The 27,613-nt window shown below is 38.8% G+C and overlaps 1 protein-coding gene across 1 annotated transcript; it reads left to right on the top strand.

Annotated features, from left to right (window-relative positions):
- The first annotated feature begins 343 nt into the window (after positions 1-343).
- Positions 344-26,397, top strand: sycp2l (synaptonemal complex protein 2-like). The gene is given in 32 exon segments (XM_062985918.1): positions 344-397; positions 2,209-2,325; positions 2,430-2,531; positions 3,118-3,146; positions 3,567-3,648; positions 3,804-3,889; positions 5,390-5,424; positions 5,537-5,679; positions 5,770-5,822; positions 7,012-7,057; positions 7,498-7,590; positions 8,660-8,720; positions 8,880-9,043; positions 9,670-9,697; positions 9,774-9,816; positions 13,076-13,109; positions 13,186-13,232; positions 13,329-13,428; positions 18,380-18,429; positions 18,643-18,703; positions 18,784-18,895; positions 19,026-19,072; positions 19,874-19,979; positions 21,339-21,403; positions 22,869-22,929; positions 23,012-23,125; positions 23,496-23,602; positions 23,931-24,025; positions 24,111-24,210; positions 25,756-25,814; positions 25,885-25,966; positions 26,264-26,397. Coding segments are annotated over 32 exon segments (2,439 nt in total). The 5' UTR covers positions 344-358; the 3' UTR covers positions 26,342-26,397.
- The last annotated feature ends 1,216 nt before the right edge of the window (positions 26,398-27,613 follow it).

Raw genomic sequence — 27,613 nt, 5'->3', positions numbered from 1 at the left:
CTTGACTGTCACGAGGTCGCCAGTTCGGAAATTATGAGTGTAAGTTTGTTTTGAAAACACGTTGGATTTACTTTAACCTTTTTTCCAGAAGCAAAGTGTACCTGCATGAAATATGCGCTTAAATCAGCGTGTGCGTGAGTGTTTGTGTGGTAAAACAAATAGTAAAATACTATTACTACTATAATTAAATACTGTAATCCTGGAGGCTTGATGATACCCTGTAATACACTCATACTGGTTTACATTCATGTGTTCATTATTATCTGTGTTCATACAGCTCACAAGCAGACTGGAGGAAGCATTTTCTACCAATAATGTAGCTTCCATTCTTACACTCATTCTAGAGGAGAAAGCGTCCATGTCTCTGATCGAGCGCCTGGATGAAGTTGCAAGCAGGGTATTTATTTATTTATTAGTTTGTTTTACACCCTTTGGTTACATTCATGACAGGACATGTAGTTACTTGTTACACAAGATACACAAGACACAAGTTTAATGTCAAACACAGTAATGGACAATTTTGTGTCTCCAAATCACCTCACTTGCATGTCTGTGGGAGGAAACCGGAGCTCCCGGAGGAAACCCACACAGACACGGAGAGAACATGCAAACTCCACACAGAAAGGAAACCCAGGACCTTCTTGTTGTGAGGCGGCACTGTTGCCACCCCAAGCAGGGTATCAGATTTAAATTTTAATCTGTCCTCATCTTTGGCATTTCATTTGAATATCATTTGTGTTTTACTGTCTAGGCTGTGATTGTTTTTGGCCATGCTTTGTCTGTCATTTTCCCCACACATGGGAAATAGTAGTTAGGATAAAATAAACACACTTACCATGTCCCAAACTGAAGACTAAGAATCAGTAGTATGCCTACACTAATAGTTGACTTCATTCTGGTTGCCTCTGATATTTACATTTACGGCATTTAGTGGACGCTTTTATCCAAAGCGACTTACAGTAATGTGACAGTATAGTGTCTAAGCAATTAAGGGTTAAGGGTCTTGCTCAAGGGCCCAACAGTGGCAACCTGGCAGTGCTGGGACTTGAACCAGTGACTTTTCCATTACTAGTCCAGTACCTTAACCACTAGGCTACAACTGATGTAGCACATTTGTCACATTGCAACAAAATGACTTAATCTAATTGAACAGTTGAACCATTGAACAGGGCAGTTGTAGCCTAGTGGTTAAGGTGCTGGACTAGTAATCAAAGGTCGCTGGTTCAAGCCCCACTGCTGCCAGGTTGTCACTGTTGGGCCCTTGAGCAAGGCCCTTAACCCTCAATTGCTTAGAAAGTATACTGTCACAGTACTGTAAGTCACTTTGGGTAAAAGCGTTTGCTAAATGCTTAAAATGTAAATGAAAACACAGGCATGCTAGATGTCAGCCAGCTTTGTGAATTATAAATCATACTCATCTTAAAACTTGCCTCTTAGCAAAACCTTATTTAAGGAGTCACAAACTATCCCAGAAAAAAACATGACATGTACGTGATTCCTGACATAGCACCTGCTGAACCACGATGCCACTCTATTAGTAGTACATCACAAAATTATTTAGTACCACTGATAGTAGACTATACAAGGTATTGCAATTCAACTGTATAATTTAGATCTGCCTGGCATATCTTATGTAATTAAGAATGCAGCCTTCGATTCAGTTCTGTAGGTAGACTACTTGCCTATACCACATCAGAACAAACAAAATAAACCCAGTTTTATCAAGTTGGACCTACATCCTAAATCTCACACAGTTGATATTAAATATTGGGATTACATTGATAACATAGAATGTACTGTAATACATATCAAATATGCACGTTATCCATACTGCAGAATATGGTGTTAGATGCCATTTGGGACATAGAAGGATATTTGCAAAATGCTTCTGCAGTTAAATAAACTGTACACTTTGACCAGATGTGTGGTACATCATGGACCTAGCTCTTTATTAACTCGTTGTGCTTCAAATACACTACTCATGTTTCTCCACAAGAGGGACCATTTTTATGAGGACCATTCACTGGTGCCAAAATGACACTATATGTGTTCTTGTTGAGGTGTAAATTAGTTTTTCTACATCTTTTTGAGATTTAGCCAGATGTTAAATGTACAAATGGGTTCACAATACATACGTAAGATATGCTTTTGCTGGTTATTCAGCTTTTAGATCCTCTATCTGACCATGTTCTGCTTTCCACCATACAGGAATTACATAAAAATGAATTCAAAAATGTTACACTGGTTCTACGTGCACTTGAACAAGTCATATCCAAAGATGAAGACTGCACCATCCAACTTGTCCATCAGGGTTTAGTGGTAAAGATAAGTGTCATTTTATTGTAATGTAAATGTATTTTGTAAGTGTTGTATGATATAGAACATCCTTAAATGCATGTTTAAATGATGTGTTTGTATTTTTACTATACATGCTGAATTGGTTTGAGATGGTTTGTGAGCATCTGAAGGTGCAGCAGAAGCCCAGCAAGGCTCCAGTTCGGCTAACGGAAGTGTTCTATGAAGTGTCAATGGTAAGATATTGTTTGTTAAACCAAAACTACATTCAGTTATGAGCGACTTGTATATTCTAAAGTACTTTAATGCCATTTAATCTTAATTCCTTACTGGTGATTGACAAAAGCTGTTGACCTATCTGTGCCCATATTCTAAAAAGGCTGTGTTTGAAACAGTTGTCCTTTCCAAAATCGGAAAGAAATGGTCCAAGCTGAATTGTAATTAATTAAAGATGTCAAGCAGTCTTGCTTCCATGTTAATGTAAAGCCTGTTTGCATGTGGGCATTTGTTTGGCATGTTACAGAAGCCTTTAATTAAATGCCACAGAGTTGAACTTTCCATCATTTTTTTATATCATTTTTAATATCATTGTTTATAATTTTGGCTCAAGATGTTTCAAGAAATCCAACAAAACTTTTTGGACAAGTGTGTGTTTTGATTATTCAGTCACAAATCCCAACATTGTCATGACATACATGTCCCTTACAAGAAAGTGTAGCCTTTAACTGTATAGTCTACACCAATTATTTTCCTAGCCGATTTATTTTCAGTAGATTTGCCTATTTCCAGTTTAACTGTTTGTTTTTTCTCTCTGTCTTTTAGAGACTTTGTCAGTGCAACACTAAAGGTAGGCAATGATATTTTATTTTTTCAATTTGGGATGAGCTGGTGTTGAAGCTGGAGGTGCTCATCTAGAGAACTGGGTTTAAAGCTGGCTTTATTGTGTGTGTGTGTGTGTGTGTGTGTGTGTGTGTGTGGATTTAGTCATGTTCTCTTGGTCTCTGCCTGGCTTTCCACTGGGTATTCCTGTTTTCTAAAACGTGCCAAAGATGAACTGGCCATTTTAAATTGCCCAAACGTTTGAATGATGGAGTAAACAGATTAGCATGTGCTGCCCTGCATTAGATTGGGTGTGGGCATCTGCCTTGTGCTAAGGTTCCAGATCGGTGGCATCCCTAATTAGGTTAAAGCAGATATTAAAAATAAATGAATACATGAATGTTTCCAAGTAGTTCATGTAGCTTCTTCATGACTGTGTATGTCCCAGACAGCAGTAAGATTTTGGAAGTTCTTCTCCTGAGGTTTGGAGCAGTTGTCATTGACCAAGAATTGAACTTCAATCTGCGTCTCGAGGTTTGTTTAATGTGAGAATCTGGTAAATAATAAAGCTGGTTCCGCATAGTTCCTGCACAGTAAATAAGTTCATAGTAGGATTATTTGCTGTATAAAGCAAAACTGACTAAGCCTAAAGCTAAATATTAATATAATTTTTTTCTGCACTGAAACAGGCCATTAAGACCATAAACTCATTGTTGGACAGTTCTACAAAGGAGACTCGGAAAAAGCTGTCCCAGTCTGATCATAACTCTTTGTTGTAAGTTATTATTTTACAGTATGTCAATTTTAACAACTTATTTTAATTGTTTATTTATTTTATTTGATGCTTATGGTGTACAAACTTGGAACTAGTCAGGCAAATACCACAGAAACAATTGTACCTTTTATCTAGTTACTAAACTAACTAATAACATGCTTTTCTAATTGCCCTTTGCACACAAAAATTTCTAAATTTTCCCTGAATCTTTTAACAATATTATGTACTGTAAATGGTAGCTCATTAACAAAACATTGATCTTATTGCATCACCTGTTTAGGTTATGTTTTTTTTTAATTGTATTTATTTTATTTTTTAGGATTTTAACATCAGATATGCTGGTTACACAAGATTCATCAGTTCACAAGTTTAATGTCAAACACAGTCATGGACAATTTTGTACCTCCAGTTAGCCTGACTGCATGTGTTTGGACTGTGGGAGGAAACCGGAGCTCCCGGAGGAAACCCACACAGACACGGGGAGAACATGCAAAGTCCACACAGAAAGTACCCAAACCGCCCCACCTGGGGATCGAACCCAGGACCTTCTTGCTGTGAGGCGACAGTGCGTTAAAAAGTTTTTTAAACATTTCTCAGTGTTTCTGGTCTTCAATTGTCTGTGTCATTGACATTTTTTACCCTATTTCCGAAAAAGTACTTCTTTTTCTTGAATTATAAGCTTATTATTTAACTGGCACAAGTGTGTATATACAGTATATACAATATATAGTATTATACACTGATCAGGCATAACATTATGACCACCTTCTTAATATTGGGTTGGTCCCCCTTTTGCTGCCAAAACAGCCCTGAAACTGTGATGCACTGTATATTCTGACACCTTTCTATCAGAACCAGCATTAACTTCTTCAGCAATTTGAGCTACAGTAGCATCAACGAGCCTTGGCTGCCCATGACCCTGTTGCCGGTTTACCACTGTTTACCACTATCTTTCTTGGACCACTTTTGATAGATACTGACCACTGCAGACCGGGAACACCCCACAAGAGCTGCAGTTTTGGAGATGCTCTGACCCAGTCGTCTAGTCATCACAATTTGGCCCTTGTGAAACTCGCTCAAATCATTACGCTTATCCATTTTTCCTGCTTCTAACACATCAACTTTGAGGATAAAATGTTCACTTGCTGCCTAACATATCCCACCTACTAACAGGTGCCGTGACGAAGAGATAATCAGTGTTATTCACTTCACCTGTCGAATCATGTAAATCATTATGTAATGTGGAATAGTTTGAAGACAGGCAATAAACAAAGTATAGGGTTCATAAGACTAAATAATAAATATGGAATAAATGGAAAGAAAAAAGTAGCACTTTGATTACTGCCATATATAGGGTTTACAGGGTTTATGTTGTTTTTGGAGCATGCTGCCTCCTAGTGGAAATGATTTACACTACAGTCTTATTGCAAAAAAATACTTTTATTCCACATTTTGTCACTTTTATTTGATTAAATTCGTCTCCTGATCTTTTTTTTGTAGAGAGGAGTTTGCTAAGGTCATTACTGATGTGGGTGGTAAGTTAGCATTTATGTTTGATTATTCTTACTTCAGTGAATTGCTGCTTGCATTGTATTCCTACACAAGTGTACAGCTCTGATAATTCAATATTTCCTTAATTGTGCTTAGATTATGAAATGCAGGTGGCTATTTCTGAGGCACTCTGTCGAATGACGCCAAAGAAACTAAGGGAGGAACTGGTTGGTAAATGGTTTAGCCACAGAAGCTTTGCATCAAGCTTCACAACAATAAGAGTCAAAGAGTTTGAAACAGTACGTATCAGAATAAAATTCATGTCATATTAGATTGCTTCGTTTTATTAGATGTTTGTGTTGTCATTATGTTTAATTTCTTTGTTAAAGGACTGTAGGATTTTTCTGAATAAACTCAACAGCTATTTTGGGGATGAAAGAAGGTATTTGTGGATTTCTACTATTATATATTATATACTGTATGGTGCTGCGAAAAATTAATTTAAAATTTAATTGGAACCTTTTTAATTCCCTTGTTATTGCTGGTTTGTCTGTCTATCCATCTATCTACCTGTCTGTCTGTCTGTCTGTATGTATGTATGTCTATCTGTCTGGCCGTCCGTCTCTATCTATCTATCTATCTATCTATCTATCTATCTATCTATCTATCTATCTATCTATCTATCTATCTATCTATCTATCTATCCCATCCCATCCTATCCTATCTGTCTATCCGTCCATCTGTCCATGTGTCCCATCTATCCTATCCTATCCTATCTGTCTAACCATCCATCCATCCGTCTATCTATCTGTCTGTCTGTCTGTCTGTCTGTCTATCTAACTACCTACCTACCTATTCATCCTATCTATCCTATTTATCTATCCTATCTATTTGTCTATCCAATCTATCTGTCCTATGTATTTATCTATCCTATCTATTTATCTATCCTATCTATCCTATTTATCTATCATATCTATTTATCTGTCCTATGTATTTATCTATCCTATCTATTTATCTATCCTATCTATCCTATTTATCTATCATATCTATTTGTCTATCCAATCTATCTGTCCTATCTATTTATCTATCCTATCTATCCTATCTATCCTATTTATCTATCATATCTATTTATCTGTCCTATCTATTTATCTGTCCTATCTATTTATCTGTCCTATCTTTTTATCTATCCTATCTATTTATCTGTCCTATCTATTTATCTGTCCTATCTATTTATCTATCCTATCTATTTATCTATCCTATCTATTTATCTATCCTATCTATTTATCTACCCTATCTATATATCCTATCTATTTATCCTATTTATCTATCCTATCTATGATTTCCACCTTTTTGGACGCTCAAAGAAGCTTTAAGGGGAAAAAGAATTTCATGTGAGGATTATGTGAAAGCAGTGGTGCATCAGTGGCTACGACCTCAACCAAAAACATTTTTGCTGATAGCATTAAAAAGTTAGTACGACTAAGTTAGTAGTGACTATGTAGAAAAGTGATGTAATTTGTAAAACCCTTGTATTTTATATATTGTGTATATACAGTATATGCACATTTATAGATTTCTGTCTCTGATATAATGTGGAATTATGACATCTTGCCTCTAATGCTCACACACAGGGTGTTTTCATATCCATGCATAAGGGCCTTTCTGGATACCACTGAGGTAAGCAAGCAAAGCGTTTTTGTTAATCAAAAAGGTTTGTACTTAAATGCAAAGCACAAGAGAATAATAATAATAATAATAATGTGTTCAGAATAAATACATACAAAATAGTTTGAATTGAACCTTAAAATTAAGTCTTTGTCCTTTGATTTAAACCCAATTGAGTATTTCCCTGTTTATAAGAGAAAGCACAATACTGTTATATTGCAAAGTACAAAATGCATCAGTGCTAATAATTATAACGCATAGTTTGTTACTGAAGTTATTAAGTTTTTTTCCTGGAATAAATTAGCATGTCGATGTTTATATTTATTTTCCAGTGTGAGATTAAGCTATTTAGCCATCATTTTATCCATCGTTACTAACTGTGCCAATAATTCTGGTGCTGACTTTATGTAATGCCACTGTTGTTCTAAATATCTACATTTTGCATTGCTTAGTTGTTTAAGCCTAATGATGAACTCCTGCAGAATTTCTGGGTGGACTTCAACATCGGGACATCCTGCGTTGGCTTCTATGTAAATGACCCACAGGTAAAGATCCAGAGTCTGTACTTTATACATATTGCATGTTCATTAATCAAAACTGATCACATCTACTTCATGGGCAAAATTAACTGTGGTTAATCTATCTGTCTGACTATATATCTCTCTGTCTATCTGTTTATCTATCTGTCTGTCTATTTGTCTATCTATCTATCTGCCTGTCTGTCTGTCTAGCTATCAATCTGCCTGTCTGTCTATCTTTTTACAGTATCTATCTACCTATCTGTCTGTCTATTTGCCTATCGGTCTGTCTATCTGTCAGTCAAGTCTGTCTGTCTATTTATTTATCTATCTGTCTATTTGTCTGTCTGTCTGTCTATGTATCTATCTGTCTATGTATCTGTCTGTCTTTATGTATTTATGTCTATCTATTTATCTGTCTCTCTGTCTGTCTTTATATCTGTCTGTCTGTGTGTCTGTCTATCTGTTTATCTATTTATCTATCTATCTTGCTGTCTATCTATTCGTCTGTCTATCTATTTATCTGTCTGTCTGTTTATCTATCTATTTCTCTGTCTCTGTCTGGCTGTCTATCTGTTTATTTATTTGTCTATCTATTAATCTGCATGTCTGTCTATCTATCTACAGTATCTATCTACCTGTCTGTCTGTCTGTCTGTCAGTCTGTCTGTATCTATTTATCTATCCATCTGTATGTATTTATGTCTAACTGTTTATCTTTCTGTTTCTATCCATCTTGTCTGTCTGTCTGTCTATTTGTCTATCTATTTATTTATCTGTCTGTCTGTCAGTCAATGTATCTATCTATCTATCTATCTATCTATCTATCTATCTATCTATCTAATCTATCGATCTGTCTGTCTATCAGTCTGTGTCTGTCTCTATCTATCTATTTCTCTGTCTCTCTATCTATTTATCTGTCTGTCTATCTATCTATCTAAAGGACGTCCTTTAAGCCTACCAGGATGTGATGCTTGAGTGTCAAAATGACTTTGAGCCCAAAGTGTACCTGATAATGAGTATATGCTCATAAAACTGGTAAAACAAAGTTTGTTTTGTGAAACTGGATACATTTAAAATGTTGTGCATGTCTATAGGGAACACTGTGGGAACTTATTCATCTTCCCAAAGAAGGCGTCAGTTCGTACAATCTACGTGGTGAGTTTCAAGTTTTTCAGTCCAAACCACTGCTCCTTATGACCTGAAATTACAAAGTAAAGTATGTTTAAAATACTTAAAATGATGTGCATACACAGATTGTTCAACAATCTAACTGTTATCTGTATGTACATTGAATCAAATGTTTTCTCTGGTTAGAATGTGATGATATGAAGATTCTGAACATCCACATGTTGGTTCCTGTCTTTCATGGGAAAATCAGTGGCAAGTTGGTTCAGATCACCTTTGCTTCTGAACATGACATTCAGACTCCTGTAGAGAAAGTCTTTGGAGAAGATCCACAGCTGCTGGAGGAATCAAAGGTTTATTGACATTTATAAATGTTGAACAATGTTATTAGTACTCGATGCTTTGCCACTGTAGTTTGCCACACAATTCTATTTACAGTTATGAAGTCTAGTCATAAAACTGGAGAGCAAAGTTCAGGTCTAGACAGTGCCTCTAAACTGGTTGGGCGCTGTACAGACACAAAGACCATGTCTGAAGAAGCAAAGACCAAATTGGTTGTCACATCTTTGTAGGAATCTGCCACTGTCCCAAATGCACCAGCACTGGCATGAAACCTCTATGGTGTGGTCTAGAGTAGCTTGCTATAATAATAATAAGCTTATGTCATGTTTTACACTCTTTTGTTACATTCAGGATAGAAACGGTAGTTACTCTTTACACAAAATTAATCAGTTCACAAAATTATATATAAGAAAAGAAAACCACCTGCTTAGCTTAATATAATAAATAATATAAAAAGTGGCTTGAAATTAAGATTTTAATGCTGCATAGCCACAATGGCTGGCTCACTAAAGGTTCTGTAAATCAAGAACAGGACAAATAACAGCCTAGTATTTAACGGATGTGCACATATACAGGTAGTACTATTTAAACACTCAATAAAACATTGAATGTTTCATCAGTGTTTCTCTTTTTATAGCGAGCCACAGTAATTGAAGATGACTCAGGTATGTGAAACATCCATAATGTCATGATCATATTTGAGATTTCAGTGTTAAATGATTTACGAAGATCCTCATCTAGGGATTCAAACTACTCCATCTGACTGCATGCAGACATTAACCAGGTATGTTTGTGCATTTTTTTAAACATTTAAAGCTACTACAGTGGTACCTTGTAACTACAGTGTATCACAAAAGTGAGTACACCCCTCACATTTCTGCAAATATTTCATTATATTTTTTCATGGGACAACACTATAGACATGAAACTTGGATATAACTTAGAGTAGTCAGTGTACAGCTTGTATAGCAGTGTAGATTTACTGTCTTCTGAAAATAACTCAACACACAGCCATTAATGTCTAAATAGCTGGCAACATAAGTGAGTACACCCCACAGTGAACATTGTCCAAATTGTGCCCAAATGTGTCCCCCACAGTCCAAATTGTGCCCAAATGTGTCGTTGTCCCTCCCTGGTGTCATGTGTCAAGGTCCCAGGTGTAAATGGGGAGCAGGGCTGTTAAATTTGGTGTTTTGGGTACAATTCTCTCATACTGGCCACTGGATATTCAACATGGCACCTCATGGCAAAGAACTCTCTGAGGATGTGAGAAATAGAATTGTTGCTCTCCACAAAGATGGCCTGGGCTATAAGAAGATTGCTAACACCCTGAAACTGAGCTACAGCATGGTGGCCAAGGTCATACAGCGGTTTTCCAGGACAGGTTCCACTCGGAACCGGCTTCGCCAGGGTCGACCAAAGAAGTTGAGTCGACGTGTTCGGCGTCATATCCAGAGGTTGGCTTTAAAAAAATAGACACATGAGTGCTGCCAGCATTGCTGCAGAGGTTGAAGACGTGGGAGGTCAGCCTGTCGGTGCTCAGACCATACGCCGCACACTGCATCAACTCGGTCTGCATGGTCGTCATCCCAGAAGGAAGCTGACGCACAAGAAAGCCCGCAAACAGTTTGCTGAAGACAAGCAGTCCAAGAACATGGATTACTGGAATGCCCTGTGGTCTGACGAGACCAAGATAAACTTGTTTGGCTCAGATGGTGTCCAGCATGTGTGGTGGCGCCCTGGTGAGAAGTACCAAGACAACTGTATCTTGCCTACAGTCAAGCATGGTGGTGGTAGCATCATGGTCTTGGGCTGCATGAGTGTTGCTGGCACTGGGGAGCTGCAGTTCATTGAGGGAAACATGAATTCCAACATGTACTGTGACATTCTGAAACAGAGCATGATCCCCTCCCTTCGAAAACTGGGCCTCATGGCAGTTTTCCAGCAGGATAACGACCCTAAACACTACCTCCAAGATGACAACTGCCTTGCTGAGGAAGCTGAAGGTAAAGGTGATGGACTAAACCCAATTGAGCACCTGTGGCGCATCCTCAAGTGGAAGGTGGAGGAGTTCAAGGTGTCTAACATCCACCAGCTCCGTGATGTCATCATGGAGGAGTGGAAGAGGATTCCAGTAGCAACCTGTGCAGCTCTGGTGAATTCCATGCCCAGGAGGGTTAAGGCAGTGCTGGATAATAATGGTGGTCACACAAAATATTGACACTTTGGGCACAATTTGGACATGTTCACTGTGGGGTGTACTCACTTATGTTGCCAGCTATTTAGACATTAATGGCTGTGTGTTGAGTTATTTTCAGAAGACAGTAAATCTACACTGCTATACAAGTTGTACACTGACTACTCTAAGTTATATCCAAGTTTTATTTCTATAGTGTTGTCCCATGAAAAGATATAATAAAATATTTGCAGAAATGTGAGGGGTGTACTCACTTTTGTGATACACTGTAAACTCAAAATCTTTGAAACTTGACGCCCTTCGTGGAGAAAAGTGCACCCTCAAACTCAACGTTTATGTATGCGACAGCCGCTTTGCTCAGAGCTTGGCTTGAGCAGTGCAGTAAAACGTCATCAAAGTGCAGATATGAGACACATCTGTCAAATCCACTCTGAAAGCTCCACATGTATCTACACTGATCATCCATAACATTAAAACCACCTCCTTGTTTCTACACTCACTGTCCATTTTATCATCTCCACTTACCATATAAGAGCACTTTGTAGTTCTGTAATTATTGGCTGTAGTACATCTGTTTCTCTGCATGCTTTGTTAGCCCTTTTTCATGTTGTTCTTCAATGGTCAGGACCACCACAGAGCAGATATTATTTGGGTGGTGGATCATTCTCAGCACTGCAGTAACACTGACATGGTGGTGGTGTGTTAGTGTGTGTTGTGCTGGTACGAGTGGATCAGACACAGCAATGCTGCTGGAGTTTTTTAACACCTCACTGTCACTGCTGGACTGAGAATAAAGTATTCAGCCTATCAATAGCATTTACAATTTTCAGCATATTAAAACTTCAATAACTTTTAAAATATGCATCCAATTGCTCAAAAACAGCTGTATTGTATCAAGTGTAACCCACATTACACACTACAGCTCCTAAACTGACAAATTTACACTGTATGACATGATAAAAAAACAGATTTCTATTCATAAATTCAATAGCATTTAAAGTATTCAGCCTATTAATAGCATTTAAAATTTTCAGCATATTAAAATTTCAATAACTTTTAACATATGCATTCACTTGCTCCACAACAGCTGTATTGTATCAAGTGTAACCCACATTACACACTACAGCTCCTAAACTGACATTTACTCTGTATTACATGATAAAAAAACAGATTTCTATTCATAACTTCAATAGCATTCAAAGTATTCAGCCTATCAATAGCATTTACAATTTTCCACCAACCAAAAATATATCCAGCCAACAGTGCCCCGTGGGCAGCGTCCTGTGACCACTGATGAAGGTCTAGAAGATGACCAACTCGAACAGCAGCAATAGATGAGCGATCGTCTCTGACTTTACATATACAAGGTGGACCAACTAGGAAGGAGTGTCTAATAGAGTGGACGGTGAGTGGACACAGTATTTAAAAACTCCAGCAGCGCTGCTGTGTCTGATCCACTCATACCAGAACAACACACACTAACACACCACCACCATGTCAGTGTCACTGCAGTGCTGAGAATGATCCACCACCCAAATAATACCTGCTCTGTGGTGGTCTTGTGGGGGGCCTGACCATTGAAGAACAGGGTGAAAGCAGGCTAAAAAGGTATGTAGAGAAACAGATGGACTACAGTCAGTAATTGTAGAACTGCAAAGTGCTCCTATGTGGTAAGTAAAGCTGATAAAATAGACAGTGAGTGTAGAAACAAGGAGGTGGTTGTAATGTTATGGCTGATCTGTGTATTTTATAGTTATTAATTCATTTATCTCTAGTAACAGCTTTTATTTGTGGTGTTTTTTGTCAGACACAATTCAATTTTGTATTAAAATTATTTTTCTTTTAGTACTCCTGCTAAAGAGACTACAGGAAGACCACAAGTATGTACCTTTCAACTGATCAAAATATAGAAACGGCTGCATGGAAATGACTCAAAGTCTTTTCCTTCTATCCTAGGTTACTTTTTTTCTTCAGAGTGGACCGGGGAAGCTGTCATCAGTCAAGTCAGCTTAAATCTTAACCTGCTTTTTTTCCACTTTAGTCTCTGACACAAAGTCTGTGGTAATACCAAATGTTGTCTCTTTGGCATGTATGTACAGAGCAAGAATATTTCCAGGGAATGACCGTTTTAATCTGACCAATGAGTCGGATACAGAGGTAAGTTAGCTACAGCGCATGTACAGGCTAATCACAACACAAGTGCAGGTGCTTTCACACACTGGTGGAATTGGAACATACAGTGAGAGTCTATTTAAATTTGCAACAAGAAATTTGTAACAAGAAAAAAAGTGAACCCTTTTAAATTGCCTGGCTTTTCTATTCATTGATCATTCATAATTGTTAAGGCTAATCAAGTATTTACTTCATTTAGTTTTATTAATTTGGCCCGAGTGCATACAGTGTATCACAAAAGTGAGTACACCCCTCACATTTCTGCAGATATTTAAGTATATCTTTTCATGGGACAACACTGACAAAATGACACTTTGACACAATGAAAAGTAGTCTGTGTGCAGCTTATATAACAGTGTAAATTTATTCTTCCCTCAAAATAACTCAATATACAGCCATTAATGTCTAAACCACCGGCAACAAAAGTGAGTACACCCCTTAGTGAAAGTTCCTGAAGTGTCAATATTTTGTGTGGCCACCATTATTTCCCAGAACTGCCTTAACTTTCATGGGCATGGAGTTTACCAGAGCTTCACAGGTTGCCACTGGAATGCTTTTCCACTCCTCCATGACGACATCACGGAGCTGGCGGATATTCGAGACTTTGCGCTCCTCCACCTTCCGCTTGAGGATGCCCCAAAGATGTTCTATTGGGTTTAGGTCTGGAGACATGCTTGGCCAGTCCATCACCTTTACCCTCAGCCTCTTCAATAAAGCAGTGGTCGTCTTAGAGGTGTGTTTGGGGTCATTATCATGCTGGAACACTGCCCTGCGACCCAGTTTCCGGAGGGAGGGGATCATGCTCTGCTTCAGTATTTCACAGTACATATTGGAGTTCATGTGTCCCTCAATGAAATGTAACTCCTCAACACCTGCTGCACTCATGCAGCCCCAGACCATGGCATTCCCACCACCATGCTTGACTGTAGGCATGACACACTTATCTTTGTACTCCTCACCTGATTGCCGCCACACATGCTTGAGACCATCTGAACCAAACAAATTAATCTTGGTCTCATCAGACCATAGGACATGGTTCCAGTAATCCATGTCCTTTGTTGACATGTCTTCAGCAAACTGTTTGTGGGCTTTCTTGTGTAGAGACTTCAGAAGAGGCTTCCTTCTGGGGTGACAGCCATGCAGACCAATTTGATGTAGTGTGCGGCGTATGGTCTGAGCACTGACAGGCTGACCCCCCACCTTTTCAATCTCTGCAGCAATGCTGACAGCACTCCTGCGCCTATCTTTCAAAGACAGCAGTTGGATGTGACGCTGAGCACGTGCACTCAGCTTCTTTGGACGACCAACGCGAGGTCTGTTCTGAGTGGACCCTGCTCTTTTAAAACGCTGGATGATCTTGGCCACTGTGCTGCAGCTCAGTTTCAGGATGTTGGCAATCTTCTTGTAGCCTTGGCCATCTTCATGTAGCGCAACAATTCGTCTTTTAAGATCCTCAGGGAGTTCTTTGCCATGAGGTGCCATGTTGGAACTTTCAGTGACCAGTATGAGAGAGTGTGAGAGCTGTACTACTAAATTGAACACACCTGCTCCCTATGCACACCTGAGACCTAGTAACACTAACAAATCACATGACATTTTGGAGGGAAAATGACAAGCAGTGCTCAATTTGGACATTTAGGGGTGTAGTCTCTTAGGGGTGTACTCACTTTTGTTGCCGGTGGTTCAGACATTAATGGCTGTATATTGAGTTATTTTGAGGGAAGAATAAATTTACACTGTTATATAAGCTGCACACAGACTACTTTTCATTGTGTCAAAGTGTCATTTTGTCAGTGTTGTTCCATGAAAAGATATACTTAAATATCTGCAGAAATGTGAGGGGTGTACTCACTTTTGTGATACACTGTATATCAACCTTAAATTTACACAACATGTGTCCCTCAGCATGTTTTTATGAGCATAATCAAAATTATATAAAAAACTAGATGTTGCTGCTCAGGTGGTGCAGTGGTAAAAACACACGCTGGAACCAGAGCTGTGATCTGGAATACATCGTATCGAGTCTCAGCTCTGCCTGCTGGCTGGGCAGAGCGGCCACATGAACAACGATTGGCCTGTTGTTCAGATAGGAGTGGGATTAAGCCGGATAGGGTCTCTCTCTCATAACAAATGCAATTACGACCTCTGCTGGCTGATTGATGGCGCTTGCACAGAGATGAGAAAAGAGTGCTGTCAGGGTGTGTTTCTCCATACACAGTGCTGAGCTGCACTGCACTCGTCAACGTGTAGGTGATAAGATGCAAACGGCATGCTGCCCACGTGTCGGCAGGGGCGTGGGTTAGCTTCGTTCTCCTCAATCAGAGCGGGGATCGGCATTGGTGGAGAGGAAGAATGACGCAATCGGGCAATTGGACGCGCTAAAGAAGGGAGAAAAAAGGGGAGAAAATGCATACACAAAATGTATAGAAAAAAAATGATGTTAGCAGGGGAGTATTTAACACAATTTTACTTTGTTGCATAGTTATTGTTGGCAGTTCCAGCTTTGAGATGTCTGATATGCTTTAGATGCCGTCCTTTCCTTTAGGCAAGTTGTCTTCAAGTCCCCAATGTTCCAATGGTCCCTCAAATGGATTTGGATCTGGACTTTTCATGAATGTTTACATTTGCATTTTCGGCATTTAGCAGATGCTTTCATCCAAAGTGACTAACAGTTGTGACGGTATACAAGCTAAGCAATTGAGGTTGGGCCTTGCTCGAGGGCCCAACAGTGGCAACCTGGCAGTGGTGAGGCTTGAATCAGCAATCTTCTGATTACTGGAACAGTACCTTAACCGCTAGGCTACAACTGCCCTGTTCATTGGGATACAAGGCAGGAGATTGATTAGGTCAAATAGGAACCTTCATCTACTTAGAAAACAGTCTTGAATTATTTTAGCTTTTTTTTCTATGCTCTGGTCCACTGGTCCACTCATGTTTTAGGGCAACCATGCAATGTTTTGGCACTCCTTCTGCGGCCCCTCTTTTTGGTTTTGGGACATAAACTGAGGTTAGGTTAGTTATTGAGTGGTCTTTTAGTTGTCATCATTTGGTCAGCACTAACTGAATCTTTTTTAGAATCTTAATATATCTGACGTCAACAAAAGAACCTAGGCAGTTATAAACACAAACACAGTCATGTACATCTTCTGGTATTTCGGCTAATTTGTCTAAAATTAACAATTTATTTTACCCTCTTGATTTTTATTCTTGATTTTTAGAAATGTTAGTTTAAAGGTATCAGCTCAATATTACTTCAGCCAAATCAACTCTTTTTTTTTTTAATAAGCACAAAATTGTGTATTGTGGTGTTTGTTTAGGCAGAATGTGTTAAATCATTATAATTTAGGTGATCAGACTACATTTTGTAAATTAATAATACATTTAATTAAGATTATTGCATGGACTTCTTCTCAAAACTGTCTGTAAATAGTAAAATTATTCTTATTAAACGGAGCTCTGTTACTGCTGAGTGAGTAGATGTATATATTACTACCTTAGGTGACATTTCTTACTGATGTGTCAGTGAGGTCACATGACTTGAAGACAAGGACTATAACATTCATCGCTGCTTTATGGAGGTACCAGGTCAGTTGGGGGTTAAAATGTGGGGATCTAAGGTTATAAGTTCTTAAAGAGTCTTATCTTATAAGCTGATCTTATATTCTAAGAGACATTGCTCCATTTTACAGTGTCAAAGTCATTATTTTCCGATATTTTCCAACATTGACAGGTCTACATAAAACCCTGATTTTTAAACCCTTACATAACATCTTTAGGAACACCAGGGTTGAGACATTCCATAGGCATACAATGCTGTAAAAAAAGTATTTGCCCCCTGTTTTTTTTTTTTGGCTCATTTGTCACATTTAAATGTTTTAGATCTTCCAAATAATTGTAACATAAGATAGACAACATGAGTAAACACAAAATGCTTTTATTTATTTCTTTTTTAATGCATGTTCTCCCCATTTTTCTCCTGATTTAGCGCACTCAATACTTGTCTTCCGCTGCTGAGAGATACCAGATTGCATCCGAGGAGAACATGTCGCTGTACACGCCTCTTCCGACACGTGCACAGCCCAACTCTTCTCGCCCATGCATTCTGCACAGGTGTCTCTTCCGCCAATCAGGGTCCTTACACAGCATATTAAGACCCACCCACCCACACATGGTCCGGCCCCCACCCTGCAGATACGGTGGCCTGTTAGTATCTGCCCAGCCGATCGGTGGCAACACAGAGTTTCAAACCGGGGAGTTAAGGAACTCGGTGCTGGTGTGCAAGCGGAATATCCCGCTGTGCCACCTGAGCGCCAAAATGCAGCTTTTAAATGATCATGCCATTTATTAAAAATAGGAGATTTTTTCAACATCTAAAATTTGTCTCCCCTAAACCGAATAACTGGTTGTGCCATCCTTGACTGTAACAACCCCTCAAACTCCTTAGCCAACCAAATAGTATCCCTAAAGTCCTGGGGATCATCTAGCTGTTTTTATTTGGCAAAAGCTACTGTAGTACTTGTGTTATTTTTGGTCAGCAGTGGTTTGCATCTTAGATGCCACTTTTGCCCAGTGTCGTCCTTATTGTGGAATCAGTTACATTTACATTTTCGACATTTAGCAGACGCTTTTATCCAAAGCAACTTATAGTACCGGGACAGCTATGGTGTGGTTCGAACCAGTGACTTTTTGATTACTAGTCCAGTACCTTAACCACTAGGCTACAACTGCCCTGCACTTTGACCAACAATCGTGTACATTGACCTCAACCAAGGCAAACGAGGCCTGTGATTCTTTAGACTTTCTTCTGAGTTCTTTTGTGACCTCCTGGATGAGTCGTCCATGTGTTGTTGGTGATATTTGGGTAATTCTGGGTTAGATAAAGCAAAATAAATTTATTTTAGATACACTGTGTGACAGTTACATTAACTAAATTAAATGTTATTGAGGTTGGTCATACAGATTTCTCTTTGTTGTTTAGGTGGCACGGGCCAAAACGGTCATGTTTGGTCAGTCTCATTCCTCTAATGGGTAAGAAGGATCAGACACACAATTGTTGTGACTGAAATATGAATTCAGTAATTAAATGTATCCCAATACTTTCATCCATACAGTGTATGTAATAAATTTATGTTTTCATAAATGTAGTCATTTAATTTTCTAGGTTATTTGTCAAATGCAATCCACCCAGCTCTGGTTGTGTGTCGACAAAAATAACTGTTATTAACTTGTGTGTGTTTAAAGGTCTGCTAGCTCTGTTAGGTCACTTCCAGTCTTAGGGGAATTAAGAAAATCCACAGAAAAGGTGAGTGATATTTCACTGTATTTACTTTTTATTTTTATGTGGATGGGATTTCTTACTGCTGTGTTTTTTTCCCTAAACAGAGAAAACTAAAGGAGTTCTACTCAGAGAGTGAAACCTGTGAATCCTTCCCTAGAATCAACCCTAAATTTGACTACTCCAGGAAAAAGCCACGAATTAAGAGTAAACTCAAAGGTGTACATGTTTACTTACTTGGTACACAACCTGAACTGTGATTGAAAATTCCTGTTCCATAGTATATGAATATCTGAAATGAATAAGTATTAAGGTAATTGTACTTATTTCTTTCTTTATTTTCTCATAGTTCTGCCACTTTCTTCACCCAGTAGCAATGAAGAGTCATACTTTAAGGTAGCCTTCTCCAGTACATTTCCAGAAACTAGAGGTCAACCTAAGCCATTTCTGCCATCAACAAATTATCTATCGGCTTCACTTTTTAAATTCATATTCCTTTAAACCTTTTATCCAAGTAAAAGCATGTAACCCTTGGTTTAAATTTAGCTCCTAGTTTGGTGGATATTTCAAAACCATACACAGAGTACTGGGCCACTGGTTCAAGCCCTTTCACTGCTTGGGATCTCACTGTTGGGCTCCTAAGCAAGGCCCCTGTGATTAGATGTAGCCACATAGGCTTGGGAATACATTGGAAAACCAATCGTGCTTAACACAGTTTGTCACTGCATCAATAAATGCAACCTGAAACTTATGCAGAGAAAAAGTCATACATCAATTCTGTGTAGAAACACTTAGAGGTCTCTGAGCCTAAGCTCATCTCCGGTGGACTGAAACCATTGGAAACATGTGCTGTGGTCAAAAGAGTCCATGTTTTAGTGTGCTTTTTAGAAAAATAGACATTGTTCTTGACAAAGACAATGAGGACCATGGATTAGATCAAAACCATTAGCCTAGAGTTTGATCTGGAAGTTGTTTTAAACTTAGGAAGATAATATTGGATACTCTAAAGGGCTGGTTAGTTATCCAAACCAGGTATTTTACTAATTAAGTTGAATAATTGTTTTTTATTGTTGATCTGGAAAAGTTTCAGCAAAAAAATTTTAATTAAAGGGACATTCTGGTATGTTTATATACCTTTTGAACAAAAATGTTAAATGGTACTTGATAAATATGGAGTAAATCTGATTGTATTTAAAGGAATCGACACCTAAACACAGACTGAAAATGCAGAGGGGAAAAGAAGAGGAAGAACGGCGGACACTGGACCGCTCACATCTATATCAGGAGTCCATTACAAATTCAAGCAAGTTACAAATGATATATTTACACACAGTGAAAAGAAATATCTGATTTACACATCTGTATTAAAGGTCTGGTAGCTCAAGAGCTAATGTTTGGGACGGATTATGGGATCACTGCAGTTTTAATTCCAGTACACATTGGCATATGCATCACAAACAGAATCTTTATTTCGCCAAGTACTAGGTGTACAAGGAATTTCTCTTGGTGCGGGTGTCAACATATAAACATCTAATTAAATAATAGAAAGTTATACTATATGTGAACAAAGCATAAACACAGCAGCAATAACAACAGTATAGCATCCGATAAAGTGTGCAATACAGATGTACATATCACAGTACACTGCCAGACTTCAAGTATAAAAAATTGTACAATAGATATTCCAAGTAAATAAGGTGCAAATGTGCACAAGGGAAGAATGTGGAAGGCACGTGTGGTGTGCAGTATGTTTGATGAAGTCCATGTGCATTTGTTAAAGCAGAGGAATGTGGGAATAGTCCTTGTGGGAATGGTCCTTGTGGGAATGGTCCTTGTGGGAATGGTCCTTGTGGGAATAGTCCTTGTTAAGTAAGGTGATGGCGTGTGGAAAGAAGCTGTGGAGGTGGCGGTTGGTCCGAGTCTTTAAGGCTCTCGCTCTCGGTCTCCGCTGGGATGTAAACCGCTGGAAAAATGAGTGAACTGGGTATAAAGAGTCTGCCATGATCTTCCCTGCCCTCTTTCTCATCCTAGAGGAGTACAGATCTTCAAGAGTGGAAGGCTGGCAGCCGATGATTTTCTCTGCACATCGCACTGTACGGCTTAGCTTACGCTTGGTGGGCAGAGATGCCGAGCCGTACCAGGCGGTGATGGAAGATGTGATGACGGATTTGATTATAGCAGTGTAGAATTGAACCAGCAGAGCTTGAGGCAGTCGAAATTTCTTGAGCTGTCTCAGGCATAATATCCATAATATATTTTCTCTCAGAATTACAACATTAAATGAACACATTTTAAATCTATTAAACCCCTAAAGTCAAAATGAATGATCCCTTGGGTGGCTAATTTATAATGTATAATAAATCACGGTTCTGATCAAATTTGTTACCACCAACAATAATTTTCATTCTTTTTTTCTTTTGTACTTTTGTAGGCACTTCCAGAGAAAAATAAAATATGACAACTATAAGCCAAGCGAGATATTAGTAGATCCCTAGAAACTAACTAGCAAAATATTCTATTAAGAATTAGCTAGCCAGCATGTTAGCTATGTGATACCTACATAATTTTTTTTTTTGTATTATGGTAATATTTTGATGTTTGGCTCCTACTACATAAATTGCTACATAAATCACGTGAAATCATATTTTCTCTCCCTTTCTAGGCTTTCAAGACAAAACGTATGAGTACACTGTTTTCTCAGATGTAGACCCTGATGTGTCTATGGAGGTATTTTTGGATTCTAATCCTCCACTTTTACATACAACTATTACACGTTTTTTGTACTTGCAAATATTACCAAAAATGTATGTATTTCTAGGCAAAAACTATTTAAAAAAAAAAAAGGTGTGTGTGTGTGTGTGTGTGTGTGTGATATATATACTGTATATATATATATATTTACACACACAGAGCAGGTATTATTTGGGATTTGGGTGGTGAATCATTCTCAGCACTGCAGTGACAATGACATGGTGGTGGTGTGTTAGTGTGTGTTGTGCTGGTATGAGTGGATCACTGAGTGGAGCACTGTCGCCTCACAGCAAGAAGGTCCTGGGTTCGATCCCCAGGTGGGGCGGTCCAAGTTCTTTCTGTGTGGAGTTTGCATGTTCTCCCCGTGTCTGTGTGGGTTTACTCCGGGTGCTCTGGTTTCCTCCCACAGTCCAAAGACATGCAAGTGAGGTAAATTGGAGACACTAAATTGTCCATGACTGTGTTCGATATAACCTTGTGTGAACTGATGAATCTTGTGTAATGAATAACTACCTGTCCTGTCATGAATGTAACCAAAGTGTAAAACATGACGTTAAAATCCTAATAAACAAACAAACAAACAAACTATTAGACACTCCTACCTAGTTGGTCCAACTTGTAAAGTCAGAGATGTAAAGTCAGAGATGATCACTCATCTATTGCTGCTGTTTGAGTTGTTCATCTTCTAGACCTTCATCAGTGGTCACAGGACGCTGCACACGGGGCGCTGTTGGCTGGATATTTTTGGTTGGTGGACTATTCTTAATCCAGCAGCGACACTGAGGTGTTTAAAAACTCCATCAGCGCTGCTGTGTCTTATTGCTCAAGGGCCCAACAGTGGCAACTTGGCACTGGTGGGGTTTGAACCAGTGACTTTTTGATTACTAGTCCAGTACCCTAACTGCTAGGCTACAACTGCCCTGTACATTGACCAACAATCATGTACATTGACTTTAACTGAGGCAAGCGAGGCCTGCAGTTCTTTAGACGTTCTTCTCAATTCTTTTGTGACCTCCTGGATGAGTCGTCAATGTGTTATTGGTGATAGTTGGGTAATCCTGGGTTAGATAAACCAAAATAAACTTATTTTAGATAAACTATGTAACAGTTACATCAGTATCCACTCATACCAGCACAACACACCACCACCATGTCATTATCACTGCAGTGCTGAGAATGATTCACCACCTAAATAATACCTACTCTGTAGTGGTCCTGGGAGAGTCCTGACCATTAAAGAACAGCATGAAAGGGAAACAAAGCATGCAGAGAAACAGATGGACTACAGTCAGTAATTGTAGAACTACGAAGTGCTTTTGACATGTCGTAGTCCAGATTTTATAGTGTTCATATTGTTTAACCTAAACTTACAATACATACAATACAGATTAATAGTCTTAATAATTCACTACCCCCCCCCCCCCCCCCCCACCACCATTAGGAGAACAGTTCAGACAAAGAACCACCATCGCCTCCTAGAAAAAGAGCACCAACATTTACAGGTGTGTTTATACATATGCTTCACTTAAAACCCATGCTTTTGTAATAGATGTTAATTGATTGTTTAATTTGGATCTATAACAGCACTGAATAATACTTATGACATGACTGATGGACATCCTGAAAGTGAGGATCAGCACTCGTTGCCTAAACTCAGGCCCAGAAGACTGTTTACTTCCAACTTAGATAGTACTGCAGGTAAAAAGACTCCTAAAACTTTATTTTCAATACTACTAAGTATACTATAATGTATTGTGGAAAACATTGCTTTTATTTAAATAACACTATATGGCCAAAAATATTTAGACACCTGACCATGGGCTTGTTGTACATCCCATTTCCTAAATATATGATATTGAAATAGAGTGACCTCTATGTGATTGTTTTAGCTATAACAATAGTCAATGTTCTAAGTAGGCTTTTCACAAGACAGCTTTTTTTATGCAGGGCTATTGTTTTAGTTTATTTAAATAAATTTCTGGACATGGAGACACTTTTAGGAGCATGATGTATTTCAAATGGTTTTACCGTGTTATATTGCTAACAATATGGGTGTATGTGGGTGTAGAAACAAGCCAAGCTCTAATGGAGGATGAAGATGTTGAGAGTGGGATGAGTTCAGGTGTAATGGCTGCATTTAATTCCTTAAAAACTCAGCTGAGAGAACACTTCTCTGTAAGTAATCATCCTTGAAATGTATGTGGGGAAGGAGGTGAAGGCTTTTTAAAGTATTTTGAATTGTTAAATGTCAAACATACTATTTATATGCATAAGTAATAATGTTTTAAGACATTTGTTTATGCTAATAAATACATTTTTCTTTACATCGTAAAATGAAAATGTTAAATATACGATTGCACCAAATGTATATTAAACAAGACCAGTAAAGGTGTTTTAAAAACTGGATCTCCCTGCCACCCTCCCCGCTTCCCAACACCACTGTATATGCACTGATATAACTTCTGACAAAAGCATGTTAACAGTCGTTGCCCTTTGTTTACAGTCCAGGTATGAATTGGCGGAAGCAAAATCACTGAAATCTTTAACTGACTGCCAAAAAACTGTAATCTCTCTACTAAGAACAGTGCACAATCAACGGTATGTATGAATAATCACAAGGTATATATGACTAATAACAAGAATGGTACTAATAATCATTCATTTATTTGTTTTCTGGGTGAAGGCTTGTCCATTTGGAACACTTTCAGGATGCTGTAGTGCAGCAGTTGGAGCATATGGAGAGGAACTGTTATTCCCTAAAGAGCATTGAGAAGGAAACTGTGGTCTGTATTACCCCACATTTTTAAATGTGTTACGGGCAGATAATTGTTTATATATACACCGATCAGCCATAATATTAAAACCACCTCCTTGTTTCTACACTCACTGTCCATTTTATCAGCTCCACTTACCATAAAGGAGCACTTTGTAGTTCTACAATTACAGACTGTAGTCCATCTGTTTCTCTGCATGCTTTGTTAGCCCCCTTTCATGCTGTTCTTCAATGGTCAGGATCCCCACAGGACCATTACAGAGAAGGTATTATTTGGGTGGTGGATCATTCTCAGCACTGCAGTGACACTGACATGGTGGTGGTGTGACAAGTGTGTGATGTGCTGGTATGAGTGGATCAGACACAGCAGTGCTGCTGGAGTTTTTAAATACCGTGTCCACTCCTTATCCACTCTGTTAGACATTTCTACCTAGTTGGTCCACCTTGTAGATGTAAAGTCAGAGACGATCGCTCATCTATTGCTGCTGTTTGAGTTGGTCATCTTCTAGACCTTCATCAGTGGTCACAGGACGCTGCCCATGGGGCGCTGTTGGCTGGATATTTTTGGTTGGTGGACTATTCTCAGTCCAGCAGTGACAGTGAGGTGTTTAAAAACTCCATCAGCGCTGATGTGTCTGATCCACTCATACAAGCACAACACACACTAACACACCACCACCATGTCAGTGTCACTGCAGTGCTGAGAATGATCCACCACCCAAATAATACCTGCTCTGTAGTGGTCCTCTGGTGGTCCTGACCATTGAAGAACAGCATGAAACAAAGCAGAAATACACAGATCAGCCAAAATATTAGGACCACCTCCAAAAATTTGCATGTCACACGCGATATATTAAACGCTGGGTTGATGGTATTTATTGATAACACACATTTCAAATGTGACAGATGTGGACAGGCCAAATCATTATGGCCAGGTATGAGTTGAGTAGAAGTGCGGACACACTGACAGTGGGACTAGCAGGTTCAAGCCAAGCACTGCTGACAGCCTGTTGGATGGCCAAGATTAATTGATGCAAACTGTAAATGAATCAAATTAAATATTTGAATACTGGTATTGAGGTGGATGTGTCACAACACACAGTGCATTAAACCCGTCTATGTATGGGGCCGCTTCTCAACCACAATGGAAGAAGGTTGACTAGTCCAACAAATACTTTTTTCCACATGTGCTTTGTTTACCCTTGGGAGAGGTGGCACCAGGATGCACTGCTGGACAATCCATCTTACAACAGTCCACCTCACAACATACGGAAGTTGAAGAGCATGCTAATGACGTCCTGGTGGACGTCCAGCCAATAAACAAGAGCCGACACTGAGCTTATGGTCACATGTCCACAAAATATTGGCCACAGAGTGTATATTTTACTGTTAGTCTCGTAGATCATATTTAGATACACAAAAGCAAAAGGACCGGTGTGTGTTGGGTATAATACATTAAGAGTAATTATATTCTTAAGGAACCTTTATAGTTTTACTTCTCTGGTATTTGTATCTTTGTTTAAGAGTTACTGGTTCTTCTGGTTACATTTTCCAGGGATTTTGGCAGTCAGTGTCTGATTCAGTAAAGGATTTCTGCAATAAACAGCAAAAAAGGTAGCTGACATTAAATAATTGTCCATCTGTAAAGCTTTGCCACCCTGTTTACATAATGAAATTTTTTTAGGTTGGATTCTTTAGATATTACACAAGAAAGTGACAAGGCACCACATATCCAAACTGAAGGCACAGAAGCAACAACTAGCAAGGTAAGTTCATTATTACATTGAACAGATTTGACACATAAACATACTTTTTTGAGACATTTCACTCACTCTGGGTTCTCTTTACAACTTGAAAGAAGAATGCCTTTGTCATATACACATACACTACATACACAAACTATGGTATTTGACTCAATTATTTAGGTCTCTTCACTCTAATTAAATACTGGACAAGTCATGTAAATTAAAATACTAGTAAGAGAAATCAAAAGTTGTGTGTGTGGGTGTTTATGACCATAGTGTACCGGCTGTGTAACCCTATTTTTATGTTCTACATTTCAGTTCTCAGATCTTCATACTTTACCCAATGCAGTACCAGCTAATGTGGAGACTAAAGATAATCAAAAACAGCCAGATTAAATTTTTACTTGGAATTAACACAGCAGTATTAAAAATTACCTTTGCAAGAAATGTATTTGCCCAGTATGTTTAAATCCACTGAAAGATGGTTTAAAATTGCAATTATTTTGAAGATATACATATATTAAAAAATTGTTTGTAAGACAGCAGTAAAAAGTATTTCTCTTGTTGCATGGTAAGCACTCCTTAACAATTCCGTTGGGTCTAACGGGCGCCAATCACTGGGATTTGTCGCTGAACCTATGTCATACCTAATGTGCATGAAATGGGGGGAAAATGGAAAAAAATTTACACCAGTATTACGTGTCACTCTGACTATTACAGGAAAGGGGATGAATCAATGCACATACACTGATCAGCCATAACATTAAAACCACCTCCTTGTTTCTACACTCGCTGTTCATTTTATCAGCTCCACTTACCATATAGAAGCACTTTGTAGTTCTACAATTACTGACTGTAGTCCATCTGTTTCTCTACATACTTTTTAGCCTGCTTTCACCCTGTTCGTCAATGGTCAGGACCACCACACAGCAGGTATTATTTGGGTGGTGGATCATTCTCAGCACTGCAGTGACAATGACGTGGTGGTGTGGGAGTTTTTAGATACCGTGTCCACTCACTGTCCACTCTATTAGACACTCCTCCCTAGTTGGTCCACCTGGTAGATGTAAAGTCAGAGACGATCGCTCATCTATTGCTGCTGTTTGAGTTGGTCATCTTCTAGACCTTCATCTGTGGTCGTAGGACGCTGCCCATGGGGCGCTGTTGGCTGGATGTTTTTGGTTGGTGGACTATTCTTAGTCCAGCAGTGACAGTGAGGTGTTTAAAAACTCCATCAGCATTGCTGTGTCTGATCCACTCGTACCAGCACAACACACACTAACACACCACCACCATGACAGTGTCACTGCAGTGCTGAGAATGATCCACCACTTAAATAATACCTGCTCTGTAGTGGTCATGTGGGGGTCCTGACCAATAAAGAACAGCATGAAAGGGGGCTAACAAAGCATGCAGAGAAACAGATGCACTAGAATCAATAATTGTAGAACTATAAAGTGCTTCTAAATGGTAAGTGGAGCTGAAAAAGTGGACAGCAAGTGTAGAAACAAGGAGGTGGTTTTAATGTTATGGCTGATCAGTGTATGTACGTTGCTACCATATGCACGGTGGTGGCAAGAGCATCTTGCTTGTGTCATTTAATGGGCTGCTATTATAGCACTAGTGAAGGATGTCTCTGCTACTGGGTGGAAGGATATCTGCTACTGG

Source organism: Trichomycterus rosablanca, chromosome 23 (genome assembly GCF_030014385.1).
Source record: "Trichomycterus rosablanca isolate fTriRos1 chromosome 23, fTriRos1.hap1, whole genome shotgun sequence".
NCBI classification, from domain to species: Eukaryota; Metazoa; Chordata; class Actinopteri; order Siluriformes; family Trichomycteridae; genus Trichomycterus; species Trichomycterus rosablanca.
The sequence above is the reverse complement of the archived record's forward strand: the minus strand, read 5'-3'. Positions and strand labels throughout refer to the sequence as shown.